A 17,268-nucleotide genomic window follows, 5' to 3' on the forward strand; every position below is an offset into this window, starting at 1 on the left:
AAATTTTACATAGACTTCCTGGCCCTGAATTGGTTATGAATATGACACATCCCTCTCTGGTTCCACAGAGCTGTTCAATCACCCGTTGGATGCTTAGCAAGGGCATGACAAATTCAGACTGTGTGAATACTTGTTTTTGCTGAGATATGAGAGATTGCCAAACCTTTTAAACAATTGACAGAAACACATACTATCAGACAGAAGTTTTACCCAGATACACCTTTTTTACTTTGATGGCTGTTATGTTACAATGCCACCTTCCAGGGTAAAAAAATGTTATTGGTAGTTAAGGCTGCATTTGTTACAAGACATTTTAACTTTTGCATTGCTACATAGAGAAGTATTTTGCCTTCTGATTGGTGCACAGTTTCTGCTTATCACTTCTGATTTACGACCATGACAACCAAATAACACAAAAAATGCTCTCCTGAACCATCACGACATTGCTAATTATGCATTTTGACTTTTGATGGTAGCACTGCCTATATGTTAATGTTCTCAGTCTCATGCTTGTATGTGTCACACTAAGCCAAGGCAAATTGACAGCACAATATGAAGTACTATCTGAAAGCAGCCAACCGATGGCTGGCGTTTCTAGCTAGTAAAAAATTAATGCACTACTAGGTAACAGGTCAAAGGTCCAAAACCACTACATTATCTACAAAATGTCTTAAACTACATCTGTGCAGGTATCCAAACCAAGATGTAGCTTTAGGCACACCTACAGGCCGTATTTTTGCAGGTATATTAAATATGTGTTTGTTATGTATATCCCGGATATGGACACAAATCTCCAAAACTTGAAGTCGTGCCGATCGAATCGAGTGCGTCCGTCGTGGTCCGTCGTACAAACGTGCATAAATGTATCGTATGCGCTACTTTGCCTCACAAATGCCTTGCAAAATTACTGAGACCTTCCACGATGCTAAGGCTTGTGTATACAGTGACCTTAAAAGTGGTAAGTCGGCTGAATTATCATAGTATTACAACTTAATAAGCCATGAAATATCTTATATCATAAATAATAGTAATAACGTAATAACGTATCATAGATGGCCCGATGCGCATTTTCCTCTATGTTCAGTAGAAAACGTTTCATACACTTAATTCAGTTAAACATCAGTCGTGCACAGACTGGCTTCGAACGTCATTATGAACATTAACGTTCGCAGTATTGTAGCGTATCTCGACGTTATATATATAAACATATATATCATTTTCGCCGTTGCATCAGCACATCGGCAAAGAGCACAACATGTCAGTTCTAAAGCTGGTAACCCCAAACACTGGTGTCGTCAACACGACAGGTGCAGATGGAAAATCACACCTTTAGCATTGTGTGAGATGTCGCTTTATATCACGTATAAAGCACACCCTTAGCTTCCAGTGCATCGCCAAGACCGTTGTGGAATGCAGGTCTGCATTCTCCAGGGCGCAGGCTACAGATGTGAAATCATGGGAGTGCCAAAATATCGGTGCTGGAGCGGACCGCCCGATGACGAACAATGGACGCGTACTGGCCTTGTAAGCATAGTCGGCGTTAGATCCATTCTAGACGATGACACCGCTCGGCATTCGTAGGGACCGCGCAGCGCCCGAGCCTGCTGTCGCGCGGGTTTCCTTTGGGCGCAAAAGCACGTAAACGCAGCCGTTGCAGGTGGCGCGAACATACATTTCGAGTGCACTCTGGGAGGTATTCTGGATGTGTTCAGGCGCGACCATCACCAGAGATGATGGGTGAAGCTATTATTATAGACTTTGTTGCTGTTGTTTGTTGGAGCTTAGGGGCGCGCCGACTGCAGTGGTCATTGGCGCCCATATTATTATAGACCGAACCCGGTTTATGATGTACCGGATGTTGCATGTCGTAAGCGGCTTTTCAAATGAAGTAAAAAGGGTCATGTCTCTGTAAGCGAAGTATATGAGAAAAAAACATTTCGTTCCATCTATCAAAGGAAAGGAACATGTACGTTCAAATACTGCATTCTCCAAGCGTTCGCAGCATGAGCGCATCCATTTCATTTGCAGCCTATCGATTGGGTCCGCGTGCAACGGTCGCCATCCAGGCAGCTCCTTGGTATGACCACTGGCAGCCGAGCACAGAATCTGCACAAGGCTATTCAATCAGCGCACAGAACACTTCCCTATGGACACCTTTATGGGTTCCAGGATCCTTAAGCAATAATTGCACGGTCGCAGTTCGCGACCAGCCTCAAGCATTACGCCGCATCGCGTTCCTGAGAAAGACACCATCCCGCCAGCCAGCCACGGGGCAACTGCACATCTCCCTCACGTGGCACGTCAATACGACTCCATATGGCACGTCACGTCCACACACGTGATAAGTCTGCTCTCCGACCGCCAGCTGTAGCACACAGACCCGGCTCCGCCCGTCAGCCGTCTGAAGACATCACCGCGCCGACCAGTCGCACTGTTAAGCCAACTGCCGCCGGTCAACCGTGGTGAAAGGACATCTCGTCGTCGCGCTGACACGTGGTAAGCACGTCGCGGAACTCCTCTAGCAGCTGGTGAATCTGTGAGCGTCGCAGGTTCTCCCTGTACATGATCTCCTCCAGGTGGTACATCCCATTAAAGTAGCGTAGCAGCCTGCACCAAAAAGAACACACCGTCACAAGACGAAACATTCGAACTTAGCTTGCACGCGACTACAAGGAGGTAACGACGATAAGCCCTTGAGAGGTGGCTAGGTTAGAACCCCCTCTCCACAGATAAGGGAAACAGTTAACGCCTAGTCGTTCTTGAAAGGCAGGCCCGGTTGAAAAAAAATTAGACTAACCCAGAAAATTCCCATCTTTTATTTTTTTTCCTGGAGCGACCAAAAATTATGACTCAGATTCCGGATTTTGTACCGCAACAAATAACAGGCAACCCGATATTGTCACTTTTGCGTGTTTTAGTCGGGTTATAAGGCTTCGAACGAAAACACTGTGATCACAGAAGTGTGTGTACTGTGTAGTAGCCTCCCATAGAGATCATTCTAAAGCCAAAATTGTGCGTCAGTGGTGCAAAGTAAGCGGAAAAGCCCTGGTCAAAGGAAGGTTTTCAAACGAGTCACGAAAGTACGCCGCAACTGGCCGCACATTTACCTACAACATATTTTATTTGGCACCCTATTGATCTTATGGTAAATGATCTGTTAGCTTTTTTGGTAGGTGCTCGTTACAGACTGAAATCTGAGATAACGATAGATTATGCACATTTGGTAAGTAATCGAAATATCTCTTTCGGTATCCGGTGTCCTTTTAGTGTTGCCTGGGACCATGTGGCCCCACGGTCGTAGCAAAACTCATCGAATTTTGTAGTCTCTTATAAGCCTGGGCGGCTAGAGCACAGAGGGCGAACTATTGATCGTTCAAAATCTGGACTACACTGACGTGCCCGATGCCGGTTACTTCACAGCTGTCCTACGAATGTTACCGCCGCAAAGAAATCAAGGGAAAGGAAATCAAGGTAACTAAGCGCAGAAAGAGCAACATGCGTGGTCAGCTCAGTTACATCAATTGCATTTTATCACGGATATTTTTGGGACCTGTACAAAAAGTGCCAGAAACCCTAGCGACCTAAGAGCATGACACAATACAGGTGCGAACGGAAATGAAATCCCTCAATGATGACCAATCAGTCTGCCACCAGTGCAGGACTTTCCCCACCCGATATGCACTGAGCCCGGTCCCTCCCACACGACAGCGTCTTCCCTTATAAGCGCCCACTCGTTGCCTGAATCCCGTGACGTTTCGGCCAGCCGCGTGCGCCTTACACGGGCCCAGCCGGGCACGCGCAGGCTCTGCCAGCGGAGCCTGGCGTACGACGGCTGGCCGGGCGGCGGCGGAGACTCACTTGGCGAAGAGCCGGAGCTTCTCGACGTCCTTGGCGGCCGGTACTTTGAGCACGGCCTCGCGCTCCGGCTCGGTGAGTGAGCTCAGCAGCAGATCCGCCCTGTGCTCCAGCGGCACGGGACTCATGGGGACGGCGCCGTCCACCACTGCCGACAGGGGCCCAAAGTGTCAGGCGACGGGCAGCGCCTGGCGCGCGCCGACAGGGTGTGGGGAGGGCGGCGGTGTGATAGCAGGCGTCCGTCACAGGTCCCGTGCGCCGAGGTGCAGTACACAGGATCACGACCCGCGATGTCGCGAGCTACTGTCCGGACCGCTGAACCGAGCCCGCGGCGAAGCCCTCCGCCACGCGGCAGCCGGTCCGCGCCGCACCGCTGACCTGAGCTCGTGTCCGAGGCCGTGTTGACCGTCGTCGTCATGCTGTCCGGCGTCGACTGCCGGCTGGTCGGCGCTGCAAACGGCACCGCACGTGTAAGTCATGGCAGGTATCGCGGGAGCGACCGGTCTCGGCAATTCCGACGCGACAGTTCTCGACAGTTCGAGCGCGACCGTTCTCGGCAGCTCGAGCGCGACCGGTCTCGGCAGTTCGAGCGCGACCGTTCTCGGCAGTTACGGCACTCGTTCACAAATGTCGCCGTGCAGACCTGCTTGTCGTCCCGTCACATACAGGGCCAAACTCCGCAGACCACGCGGCCACCGGGCGATGAGGAAAACACACCACCGCAGTAGCTCTTCGAACCGACAGGAGCTCTGCCAGCCGTGCCGGTTGTCACACGACCCCGAACTGCGGCGAGATTCAGGTCAGCAGCGTCCCGCTACGACATCGCAGGGATGTGACGCCACCCACCGGTGCTGGGAAGCCTCGTGGCGGGCGTGAAGAAGACGTAGACGTGCAGCTGCATGAGCAGCCGTCTCTGCAGCAGCCACACCAGCACCTGCACCTTGGTCGGCTGCGGGACGGGGGCCCCTCACGTTAGAGTGTCCAGACGAGGGCTCGTAAGTGACCGCAGGAGCATTGGTCTGACGGGAAGCTGGGGTACCAACACGCCGAGATGCCACCCGAGTCCACGAGCATCCCGTCCCAGAAAAAAACTTTGCCACAAGCAAATACCGTGATGTCTCCCTAACAACGCCTCACCGCGGTTTTGACACTCGAGGCAAACCCACACGGCAGACTTTAAGTGGGTGCGCTTCTGCTCGGAATGTTTACGGCCGCCGGGAGGCGAGTGAGGGGAGCCGAACGACGGGCTGAGGTCGGCGGCTCGACCTGCTGACCTGCTGCTGCTGCGCTGTGATCGGCGTGACCTTCTGACTCAGCGTCGACGGCAGCGAGTACTCGGCCAGCACCTGATGCAGGCTTTGGCCGGCAAACTCCTCCGAGAAGTCGCTCGTCAGCTTGGAGGTTCTGCACGAGGCCAGGCCGGCGTCACGGACACGTCGGCACAGCATTAACGGTGAGTTAGAGACGTGTGTGCACGTCTTGAGGAGCATCTGCAAACACACTGTCCGCATTTTGCACGCAAACAAAACAAAAACCATAGTATAACGTTTCGTTAAATTCGCGGGATAAAAGCTTCATGTTCGCATATATTGTCGTCGGAACAAACCGTTTCAAGCTTTCGTAGAATGTATTACTCGAACGCTTCGACACATGGGTGTGTTGCAAACATTACTGAGCACACAGCTTGGAAAAAGCAGGGCAAATAAAATGCATCACTTTCATGGTGGTGAGCAGAGAGACTTCCCATGCAGGGCCGGCTACCTCAAAAACTAATTCTGAGCAATTCTGAAGGATTTCGAGAAAACTGGTGTTACTGATCCCGCTCGCACGCATCTGATGTACAATAAGTGAAAAGCACAAAAACGATGGGATACCTCCCTAAATGTAACAATGTCGGCCCGCCCGGTGCGTCATCGGCATTGTCCGTTGCGGCATTTTGCAGCATCGTCGGTCATAAAAAGGCGGGATACTCCTTTCAAACTCTGATTAAAATTAACCATAACTTCATCTCTCAAAGGCAAATGCTAGCTCACAAATGCTAGCTTGAGGGATGCTCCTCTGGTCACTTTTCGGGCCGACAAGGAACAGCTTCCATCCTCTACCCAGCCCGGTACTCACAGGTTGGTGGGCGCGTGCGGGGATATGACGTACACGTTCTTCTCACACAGTGGGTAGATGATTGTGGCCTTTGCCCAGTACACCAGCTGACTAACCAGCTGAAACGGCAACGGCCTGGCGGTGATGAGGGGGGCGGGGGGCAGCGGCCGGCGGTAAGTGGCAAGGCCAAATAGCCGGCGCCGCGAGGTCCAGACATAACAATCAGGCACTGTAAGGCCGCGATAGGCACAGCGGCAGGCACTGTGAGGCGGAATGGACGGAGCGGCACATATTGTGAGGCCCTACGCATGTAGTGCTAGTATTGCGCTGCGTCGTAGACAGTAAGCGAACCTTTGCAACCAGGCCTGCTATGCTTACACCGAAAGCGTGCTTTAGGGTACGTGTGCGGGGAAATTAATCAATAGGTTACAGAATCCGTGATCACTTTTCCTAACTCATATCCATTTATAGCAACTTTTTAATGACCTCAGACAGCTGTCAGAGTGTTGTACCAGACTGGACCAGATCACGTAACCTAGGGCCATCCTCAGACACGTGACAAAACACCGGCCGACGCCAAGCACATCAAGAAACGTCCAAATCCCAGCGACACCCCACACCCGGCAAGGCCCAATACACCCCGTGGACACCGCCATGGCCGCGGGTCGCCTCCGAGCACGCGTCGCCGCAGCCGGCCCTCCACCGACCTCGAAGACGTGCCGCAGTGTGAGGTCGGCGTCGGCGGCCAGGTGCTGCAGGCTGCGCACCGGGTTGGCCACGCGCACCAGCCGGCGCAGCGTCGGCGACGCGTCCGGGCTGAGCGACGGCAGCAGGTCGCGCTCGTCCTCCAGCAGCAGCAGCGTGTGGTACGGCTTCAGCAGACTTAGACACCGATAGATGTCCTCCGGCTGACGGTGGGAGGCGGGCGGCAGGTCAGGCGCGCCGACTCCACCGGCCGCATGCCGGCTACATAACCTTACCCCGATCAGCAGAACGCAAGGTCACACGAAATATGGTACGACGCACGAAGGCACAAGATACAAACAGAACGCTAGTCAAGATAGGCAGCACATTTAAGGCGGACTTCATGCGCCATTGAGAAAGCCGGAAGCGTAACGGCTGCCGTTGATCAGGATCGGCGACAGCTTTGGATGATGCACACCAGAGTCTTCGGTGAAAAGATGGCACACACCCGCTCAACAATGCTCCAAAAGACCCGTTCTGATCTCCAGCTGCTGTCACCCCTAACTGCACAGACCTACTGCAAAACAACGCTCACTACAGATCACGGAGCTGCTACACTGGCTGGCACCGTGACCAGAACGACAGCACAGCTACCACTGTGGGGAGCCCGCCCCCAGTCCGGCGTCTGCCACTGCGGGGAGCCCGTCCACAGTCCGGCATTTGCCACTGCGGGGAGCCCGTCCACAGTCCGGCATCTGCCACTGCGGGGAGCCCGCTCCCAGTCCGGCACCTGCCACTGCGGGGAGCCCGTCCACAGTCCGGCGTCTGTCACTGCGGGGAGCCCGCTCCCAGTCCGGCGTCTGTCACTGCGGGGAGCCCGTCCACAGTCCGGCATCTGTCACTGCGGGGAGCCCGTCCGCAGTCCGGCATCTGCCACTGCGGGGAGCCCGCTCCCAGTCCGGCATCCCACCTCGACCGTGCACTCGTCCAGGTGCAGCTTGTGTATCTTCTGCGGCAGGCAAAAGTTGACATCGATCCAGCCCCCGATGCTCAGCTGGACAGTGCCGGTCTGCACCAGGCTGCGGCAGTGGGACGCCCGGCTGCACCGACGCATCGACGCAGACGCCAGAGGTCCGACCCACTCGGACGCTGAGCGCTCGGGGCGCGCACAAACAGGCCACGTGGGCGGACTGACGCAGAACCGGCCGGGAGCCGCCGTGGTCGTAGGCAGGGCGGAACTGCTATAGGCACGTAGGGCGCCAGCGGGAAAAGGCAAGGCAAACGCCGCCAAAATGACCACATACCTACACAGCGGATGACCGCTTACTTTGTGTCAGCCCGTGCTGACAGGACGCTTTTAAAATCCAAGCAAGAATCGCTTAGCTTCCGCGAGACCTTCCATTCCGAGACATGTCAAACCCCCTTGACCCTGCACGACACAAAAAACGCCACGTTTAACACCTTTCGCTGGCCGGGTGAATGTGACGAGCTCGGATGCGGGTGTGGTCAGTTTGACAGCATCGGATGTATCACAAAACTAAGAGGGTTAGCGACGCCACATTCACGGCGTAGGTACGGCCGAATGCAAACTAATTTGCATAAAATTTGTAGGTCTCTTCGTCGTGACCTTGGAGTCAAACAAGGACCAATTACTCAAACGTGAGAACGGCATCCAAAGTGCCCCCAGACTTTGTCATGCAACCAGATTTTGCCCAGATGCACTGCTTAAACAAAAAGGCCACACTGGGTCATATCAGGTCAACGACTCTGCCACATTTTTGGGAGGTCAATATGACTAGCGACGTTCGATGTTATTTTGAATTTAAAATCAGGTCAAATGCATCACTTTATATTTTAATTTCAATCTTATTACTGTCTGAGGAACCACCTTAAAGTTGCAATACTTCACCGAACACTGAAATGTCAAGTCAGCTTGAAAGATTCCCTGAAAATTGCAACCGCTGACAAGCATGACCCCATTTTGACCTGCTCCAGGTCAGCGCACTTAAAAGGTACCTCTAATTTGTTATGTCAAAGGCCGGCTATTCAATTATGTATAGCCATACATAGTTTGGCGTAGCTATGCCGCACCGTTCGAAGGCTTATCTGGAAAAAACTTAAGGCGGTCAGGCTGACTCCCACCGCCAACCCACCCGAACGGGTACAAACTCCAACTTTTCTGGACAACGCGAAGCTCTACCCTCCGCCCGCCCTCGCCCCGGCGGCGGGGTTTCCGTGTGGCCGTGCACTCTCCGGACGCCGCCTACCCGTCGTAGACCGCCTTCAGCTCGCGGGCCAGATGGCTGGCGTTCAGCACCAGGCTGAACGGCGACTCGACCCGGCTCGACTCCGGCTGGGAGGCGTAGTCGTCGTGCACGGCTGCGAAGAGGGGGGGGGGGGGGGTCAGGGAGTCACACGGCCGGGCCAAGCGGGGGCTAGGGGGGGGGGGGGATCGAGCTTGGGTCTCGGGTCTGAGGATTGGGCCTGACGCTGGTCAGAGGGTCCGCAGATGAGCTGAGCGCGGGTCAAAGCGCCAGGAGATGGCCTGAGGACATGTCAGAGGATCAGGAGGAAGGACTGAGCGTAGGTCAGAGGGTCTTCAGATGCGCTGAGAGCGTATCAGAAGACATGGAGGTGGGACTAGGCGCGGATCACAGGGCTCGGAGTTGGGCTGGGCGCAGGTCAAAGGGTCTGCAAATAAGTCAGTGCGGGTTAGCGGGTCAGGAGACGCTTTGCACAGCTCACGAGGAGGTATGACAATGCTTCGGTCTCCAATGGCGAACAGCTATCCCAATTATAATGTTTGTTCAGAAGAGGTGCAATCCCTCCGCCCATATCAGCGATGCTGCCAAACCAAATTTCCTGCTGTGCATTAACATGCAGCGCCGAATGCAAAATGTTTCTCCAAAACATGGTTTAAGGTACCTTTCAATGCGCTCCACACCGCTTCCGATTATTAGGCCAGCCGTGGCGCCCCTTAGAACACCGATGCCGTCAGCCAACGCTTCCTGCGCTCGACCCACCTAACATTATCTTAGCCTGCTTAGTGATGTAGCGGCACCGCTTCTCCTCGTGATAGACGGCGATGCCCACGCGTCGGCTCAGGTCGTGGTAGCAGTTGACCACAGAGTGGTTCGCCTTCGCCTGTCAATACCATGAGGTCACGTCTGTCGTGGATGGCACCAAACAGCGCGACAGACTGCTGAGGACGGGCCTTTGGTCACCGTGCGTCCACCACAGCCTGCCAGTCGCATGGCAACAAACGTCCTGCAGCAATGAACGGCAGCTTACTATTTTTAAGGTCGAAACGCGGTGATTTGTTATCAAACGTCGCCTTCCGGCCCATGTCACCTACAGTCAAACATCAACCATAACGACCATAGGACGCGGGCTCTCCCAGCAGCATCGGTGGTCGGGCTGGATTGAAGTCGGCAAACAAGAAGTGCAAATTGTTAGGATTACAATTGGAGCTGCGGTCGGCTCATTGGCGGTCGGTCCCTGACGCCTGTCATCCCACCATCTATCGGCACTGACCCACCGCCGGTCCCTGTCGCCTGTCATCCCATCACCTGTCGCCTACCATCCCATCACCTGTTGGCACTGACCCACAGCGCGAAGACGATGTGGAACAGGTGGATGGTAGACTTGTTCTCTTCGTTGGAGGTGCGTCGGTGGTCGGCCTGGATGGAGATTGGGTGCCCCACAAAGCGGACATCATTGACCTTGACCTCGAACTTCTGGCCGACCAGCCGAGATTGGACAGCACAGAGGTTCGACAGGACCTGGCAGGCACGGCCGGAGGTCGTCAGTAGCAGCGCCACCGACGGCGCCAGGCTCGTGGTCGAGAGATTCCGACTCCATTCCCCACGTGGGAGGGTTCCGCTGGCCGCTGTTTCGAGCATGGTGAACGACCTTGGCGGGCGTCTGCGATGACAAACAACCAAAGAACTGGGAGAGTGAGCCAGGGGCCAGCTACCTCAGCCCACCAATCTCCAGCTACACGCGTCGAATAACAGCAGCCCCGTGACACCGAGCGTACGGCATACCTGCTGACTGAACCGCTGTGGGGGACCAAAAAATAAGTTGAACTCCGGCTGATACCGACTGATGCCAAGGTCAGCAACACACCAGTGCGTTTACAGAAAGCAGAGTCATGGGGCAGACATCAATCAATCCAAATTCGGTGACCGAGTATGGTTGATCAGACAACTGCTAGCTAAATGCTACAAAATATAAACCATAAGCATGCCAATGATGTCTTCACCTTATTTGTGAAGCCGACTAGCCTGTGATTGCTAATGTTGGAGGAGTGCCGAGTCCGCGTAGCAAACAAATCCTCCGTAACATCCAAGGCATATGGATTGGTCCGGTAACCTGCGAAACATCGCAAAATAGCGTGCTGTGGTCACCAGTGTTGTGAATTATCTGCTCTGCTTCCGAATGGCATCCGTCACTGAGATCACATTCGCTCAATTTCCACCGGGTTTTCGCCTCTGAGACATGACAGGGCGTATATCACTGCACCACGAACAGAGCGTACACGTCGCCTCCATCTCACCCCATGCGATACTTCCTATGAGTTGTCGCAGGATAATCAGAGTTTCCCAATCAAAGTGAGCCCGATGTTAATGAGGAAAATTGCGTTCTAAATCTTTGCGGGGGGGGGGGGGCGAGTTTCAGAGATTCGCAGATCTACTAAAGCAATCTTCACCGTGAAGCTTATGCAGTTAGCTGTGTCCTGAACTAAGCTCACGTGCTATCAAAGGGGTTCGAAAACGTCAGTGGCTCATTCTAGAGGGAACACTTCTTTAATTTCGGTTTGGGGTTTTATTCAAATGAAGCATTTCAATGTCGTGTATTGCACTGTGTCTTTATCTGGACACTGTGAGCCCACATCCAATCCTGCAGGCTTTTCTTGACTCAATGGCGGGCGCAAGGTCTTGAAATGATGGGAAGGTAACACCTGATCCTGATCAAACCGTAGTCAGAACTCCAGCTCGTTATAGCGTTGAGAGTTCTACATTTACCACAGTCAAACATTCTCACCTATCTAATGAGCATGATACCAAGGTTTCGTGTGTCCGTCTTCACAGCAAACGTAATCCGCTGCGGTCTTACACGCTTTATAAGCAAATAACTTGTCCAACAATGCTCGCGGACTCGTGCAATTTTCAACTTTCAGCAGCAACAAATAGAATTGCTTAAGAGATCTTCCTGGAGAAATACGCAAGCGATTCCGTATAACCTGCTAGCCTGGGGTGATCTATATTGCGGTTTATTTCAAATCTATACTTCCTATTCGATTAAAATGAAAAACACCAAATATCTACCAGCAAAAGCGATGTACAACAGGAGTCAAAGCCAGCCTAGATTCTGATGGCTCAACGCGCAAGTGATACGCAATCGCCACATTTTGACTGAAGAGAGACCATACCATCGGATCAGCACGCACGGTCGGGGCGCGCAGGTGGTTACGGTCGGGGCGCGCAGGTGGTTACGGTCGGGGCGCGCAGGTGGTTACGGTCGGGGTGCGCAGGTGGTTACGGTCGGGGTGCGCAGGTGGTTACGGTCGGGGTGCGCAGGTGGTCACGCACCCTTGAACGCACAGCATGAAGCGGCCCGCAGAAACGTGGTTACGGACAATTGTAACATGTCTACAACCGGAGAAGACAAATACTTGATATTATCTGCATGTTGCACGCCAATGTGCAGTGGCGTAGCCACGGTGGGAGATTCTGGAGTCCTCTCCCCCCGCGTGGTCGTGGTGGGGGTTCGGTTCCTCTGACGCTAAGGGCGCCAATACCTTCTGCCAGCTAAAGGCGCTTGTAGGGCTTCAAACGCATAAAAACTGGCCTGAAGTTGTGAAAATAGGACCAGAGCCTAAAATGCGTCCTCTGAATAAAAAAACAGGACCCTATAGTGACTAGGAGCCACTGACCCAACGGCCCCAGCATGACCGGACTCGGTCTCTCCGAGGCGAAATTCTGACCACGCCACCGCCAATGTGCCAATTCAAAGTCATAAAGCGATATTTAATCTATACAACCCATATGCGTGTCAGTAATCCACCAGCCAGCGGCCAATGGCACATTTTCCAAAAGTGGCCTCGAATACAGGTGCGTATTCAATGTGGGAGCATACCCTCCATTGCGTTCAAGCATGTGCCCTATCATCAAAGCTTTAGCGTCAAAGGTTTACCTGTCTTAATATGCATGTGCAATCAATGTCAACAACCCGATGGTCAAAGAAGACATCTCAGTTTAAAAACATTGAAAGCATACAATGTTCTCACATGGCACACAAGAATATCAGCCGCATGTGACGTGCTGAAGTGCAGTTTTTAGTCAGAAATTTTAGTTGCATCCCCTGTTGTGAAATCCTGCAAATGCCTCTGCTCGAATTTCATGCTTAGCGGTCAAAAGCGGGGATATATTGAGTCATGAAAACTACACATGCATGTAATGGCAGTGTACTGCATTGTGACAAATGTCTACCTTAACTGCTTTCAGGTGCAATATTTGATAACAGCTACTGAAAAGAAGAATCCTTACAAAGCCATCAATGTCATTTGGTGAAATTGCCAGGTATGGCCTGATGCACAGCCAGGCAATTTTTGACCAACTTTATTTATAAAATGAGTGTGTTATTTTTAAAAGCATCTTATCCAAATGTTTTAAACATATGGGCTTTTGGGATTACAGCTCATGCTAAGTAGACCTTGCTGTGGGAGCCCGACTCTTACCATCAGATTGCACAACACTAGCCCAATGGCAGTTTGGAGGCAAAAGTTTAGCATACCACAATGCTTGGCACTGTCCGTCCTGCCCTTTGATGTGGTCCTAGCCACTGGTGGCAAGCCATGCCTGGCAAGGCCAAATAACAAGCACCTAAAGCAACCTGAACCTACCCACCACTGTGAAAGGATCAGAAGGCAGACTGAGCTATCAGAATGAAAAATTCTGCATGCTACATTATTGAACCTTAGTCTACAAAATTTCCATCAAATACTGAGCTTCAGTGGCTTGAGTAAGCCCCTTAATATGGGCTCACAAGATTTCCAGCTTGATGACCTCATGTTTTGCCATTATCATGTGTCATTCATGGATAACTCACATGTTATCACCTAGCTTGTCCAACAGAGCATTAGTGCCTGGTCCTGGAATGACCTTTTGTTTCCCTCCATCATAGACTGCAAAATCAAGCCAAATCAATGTTTCATAATATCCCTGATAAGGCAAAATTAAGTGCCAGATTGATCCTTGCATCAGATCTCTCCACCTAGCCCAGTTACTCAGCCCACCCAGGACAACTATTTCAATGTGAGAATGTCAATGGTTATCTGTGAGCATGCATTATTTCAGCAATAAAACCAGCATGAGCATGCTGCTCTCTTTCCATACCTTTACACTGGCTCTTAACAATATGAAGCATTCTTGTGAAATGGTAAATAACTGTTCAAATTGTTTGATGATCAGAATATTTTTTAGCCAAATGTCAGGTTTTGGGGGCAGCAATCTGACAGTGCATCTGAGCATAACAATTTGCTGTGGCATACTTCTTACAGATCACCTGTGGACCTTGTCTTGCCACCCCCTGTGCTCCTGAAATGGCAACATTTTGGCAGCATATGCAATATAATGCAATGCAGATGTGCCCCTGCTTTACAACAATGCCATAAGGTGGAACATTTGAATATGTAATCTACCCACAACTGAACATGGCATAGCTATTTAACTACTTAACTACTTCTAACTTAACTACATCTAATATAACTTTTGCAGGGATTTGAACAGGAATTGTTTGCAGTGACTACAAGAGAAGATACAAAGTTATGACATTTCAACATTTGTATGATTTTTCTCAACATTTCATATATTTCAGGTGAGCACAAGTCCTGCCATTTCATTAATTGCCTTAAATCATAAACTGGTGTTTCTGTTACCTAACTTTGAAGAAGAAAATAAAATGCATAGCATGATAGGAAGCAAAGCAAAGAATGTTGCATGCCTTACTTTTTGTCACCTGGGCAGTTGGCTCATCTGCATAGGGATAGCGGAACAGAAGGCGATCTCCCTTGCTGCCATTTTCTACCAAAATTATGCTGAGAGGGTTCAACTCTGCCATTGAAATCCTTGAAAACTTGCAGTTATGCAGCCCTTACACTTGTGGCTACTCTTTTCCTGCAACAGGGAAACATTAGCAGCACAGACTTTTCAAAGCTATTCTTATGCCATAAATATATTCTTAGTGCACATGTGGCCATTTCCACACCCTTTGTTTGCATGATAAGTCAGGTCATAAACATGCTTCAAGAAAAAAAACAGTCAGATGAGGGTGAAAATGATATTCTTGAGACAAGACTGGAATTGGAGCTTTGCAAGCAGATACACCAGCTTGGGGCACATTCTAACCATAATGGTGCAACACTCAGCAAGGAGCATTTTTATGGGGTGACAAGAGTAAAGGGAAGGTTTAGTGACCAAAGTAGAAAAACAGCAGGCAACACACAAAATTGTACTGACTTTCAGTAAATCATCAAAAACAACACTGAAACTGGGACAGGTCTACAACTTTTCCTCCTAACACATATACCAGGCTAAAAATACATTCAAAGGGATACAAGACTATTGTCAATGAACATCGTTGTCCCCCATCCCCCATGGATGGTGCAAATGCTCGACTGATTCGACCGGCATCTACTACGGACAGAGTGCAAACAGTCATAATAATGCATCACATGTACAAATACGGGAGATTGCAAACTGCAACGTTGCGCCCACAGTGGAAATGGTCAAAGGCCTACAAACTAAGGCCCTAAGGTAATGGCACGGACACAAACTTCCTGGACGAACCGCGCAGTGGTGCAACGGACTTAACAAGCCGTATTTTGCAACAGAGGCGCCATTTACGGCTTCAAATAAGGGTGCGTTCGACGTACGTGGCCGAGAAATGACCATGAATGATCAGGAATGATCGGAGTGATTTTTTCGCGTAAATTGATGCAGATGTGCATAATAGACAGAGGTGCAGGGTGTGCGCGGTATTTGGTGATAAGAGGGGCACAGGTCAAAGTTGTTCAACGGAACCCCAAAAATGCCGGAAACGCCCGACATTTGTTGTTACTTCGTGTTGCTATCCAGGGTACGTTCGGCTGAGGGAATTTATGCAACTATTTTTGTGATGATCATGCATAAAGATCCTCTATTTACGTTCGGCAGGTCTGGAAATCATCGTCCAGTTCTGTCTCACATGCGTCATGCATAGCGAGCGGCCAGAGATAAGCATGGTGAAAAAAATCATATTGACCATGTTCGAAACATTATCTGGAATTCACCCTCGGCATTAATCAGTATTTGCGGTAATCATCCGTGTTGGCAGTACTGGACATTATTCTGAAGAATTCTCCAACACCTCAGCTAATTCCACGGCATTAGCTGCCCACTGAAAGCTCGCTTAGTTGTTGTGCGCAGTCCTTAACGCTCTTCGTTGCGCACAAGCCTCCCCCCCCCCCCCCCCGCATTACTGCATTCTGGGTAGTGATGCTATGACGTCATCCCGGGACTAAGTCATATGGTGCCAATGCCACGGCCTCCTGAAAACGTTTTTGCGGGCTTGCTTTAGTGTAAATATTTGCATAAACTGATTTTTTTAAGAACTAGGACACTCAAAAAAAGATGTTCACCAGTGAAATGCGTTGATTTGCACCAGAGCTACGCACTTATTGCTGAAATGCGTTACCAGTCTGCCCCTGACAAAGGGACGGGGTAACCCATTCACCAGTGATTTATCCCGGAGAACTCTAGCAAGAAGTGCTTAGAAACGGTCTGTGTAAAAGAGAGCAGCATACAACAGCAGTGTAGGGCGGAGATGAGAACCGGCGGCCCAGGCGGGCTTGCAGCACCCTGGGACGCGCATGGAGATGTTGGAATGCACTTCTTGTAGCCTTACAAGGGACGTTGGAGGGGTCGACGCAGGGCTGGCTTGCCCTAATGGAGGCAGTGAGGTGTGAGCCCCGTAAGGCGTAAATGCGGAGCGCGTCATTTTAGTTCAGGATAGCAAGTTTACCTGTAAAATGGGACAATATCTGGCAAGCTTTTCAATTTCTGCCAGGCAAAAAGTGGTGGCCCATATCTCACATGGGTGACACAAATATTGAATGAGCAAATGACGTTGACCCGAGGTCAGATATAAAGGCCAGGCCATGGTCAAAATCAACTTGTATTTTTGCTCTAGGGCTTACTGTATGGGATAGTTTCTGGTGCTTACTTCGAATTTATTTATGGCAGGAACCGCATACATCATCCATGGAGTTCTTAGAGGTCACAATGCGTCACTGACCTGAAATGACCCAGTTCAACGTTTTGTTTTTAGAAACGTACTGCCCAGCCTAATCTTTGTCGCTTATTCAAATGCAAAACTCCGAGCGATCTTGTGTGATTTTGTCACCATGACCCCCAAAAGGTCGAACAAGGTCACTGACCTTGAACGAGCATGATATTTTGCTTAAAAACAGTTGTCTAAGTTCTGGGGGCACTTTGGAGACCAACCTGGAAGATGACCTTGTTTAACCTTATTTGACCCAAAGGTCATGACCTAGGAACCTCAAACTTTGACCGAAGGGAATTCACGTAC

At 50.9% G+C, this 17,268-nt stretch overlaps 1 protein-coding gene across 6 annotated transcripts; it reads right to left on the reverse strand.

Annotated features, from left to right (window-relative positions):
- Positions 1 to 1,914: 1,914 nt before the first annotated feature.
- Positions 1,915 to 15,482, reverse strand: LOC119103411 (GATOR complex protein NPRL3). 6 transcript variants are annotated; one of them, XM_037226936.1, is made up of 14 exons: positions 15,470 to 15,482; positions 14,649 to 14,816; positions 10,901 to 11,010; positions 10,242 to 10,418; positions 9,660 to 9,780; positions 8,904 to 9,015; positions 7,607 to 7,715; positions 6,660 to 6,860; positions 5,974 to 6,071; positions 5,130 to 5,259; positions 4,702 to 4,804; positions 4,234 to 4,305; positions 3,859 to 4,003; positions 1,915 to 2,607 (listed from the first exon to the last, which is right to left on the reverse strand). In XM_037226936.1, the coding sequence occupies exons 2-14, from the start codon at positions 14,758 to 14,760 to the stop codon at positions 2,454 to 2,456; spliced, it is 1,644 nt and encodes a 547-aa protein (XP_037082831.1). In that variant the 5' UTR covers positions 14,761 to 14,816; positions 15,470 to 15,482; the 3' UTR covers positions 1,915 to 2,453. The 6 variants fall into 6 exon arrangements, with proteins under 6 accessions (XP_037082831.1, XP_037082835.1, XP_037082834.1 ...); XM_037226940.1 differs by lacking the exon at positions 15,470 to 15,482 and adding an exon at positions 15,440 to 15,465; XM_037226939.1 differs by lacking the exon at positions 15,470 to 15,482 and adding an exon at positions 15,417 to 15,453.
- Between the last annotated feature and the right edge of the window lie 1,786 nt (positions 15,483 to 17,268).

The sequence above is a fragment of the Pollicipes pollicipes genome, unplaced genomic scaffold (genome assembly GCF_011947565.3).
Source record: "Pollicipes pollicipes isolate AB1234 unplaced genomic scaffold, Ppol_2.1 Scaffold_5724;HRSCAF=6776_pilon_pilon_pilon, whole genome shotgun sequence".
Taxonomy (NCBI): Eukaryota; Metazoa; Arthropoda; class Thecostraca; order Pollicipedomorpha; family Pollicipedidae; genus Pollicipes; species Pollicipes pollicipes.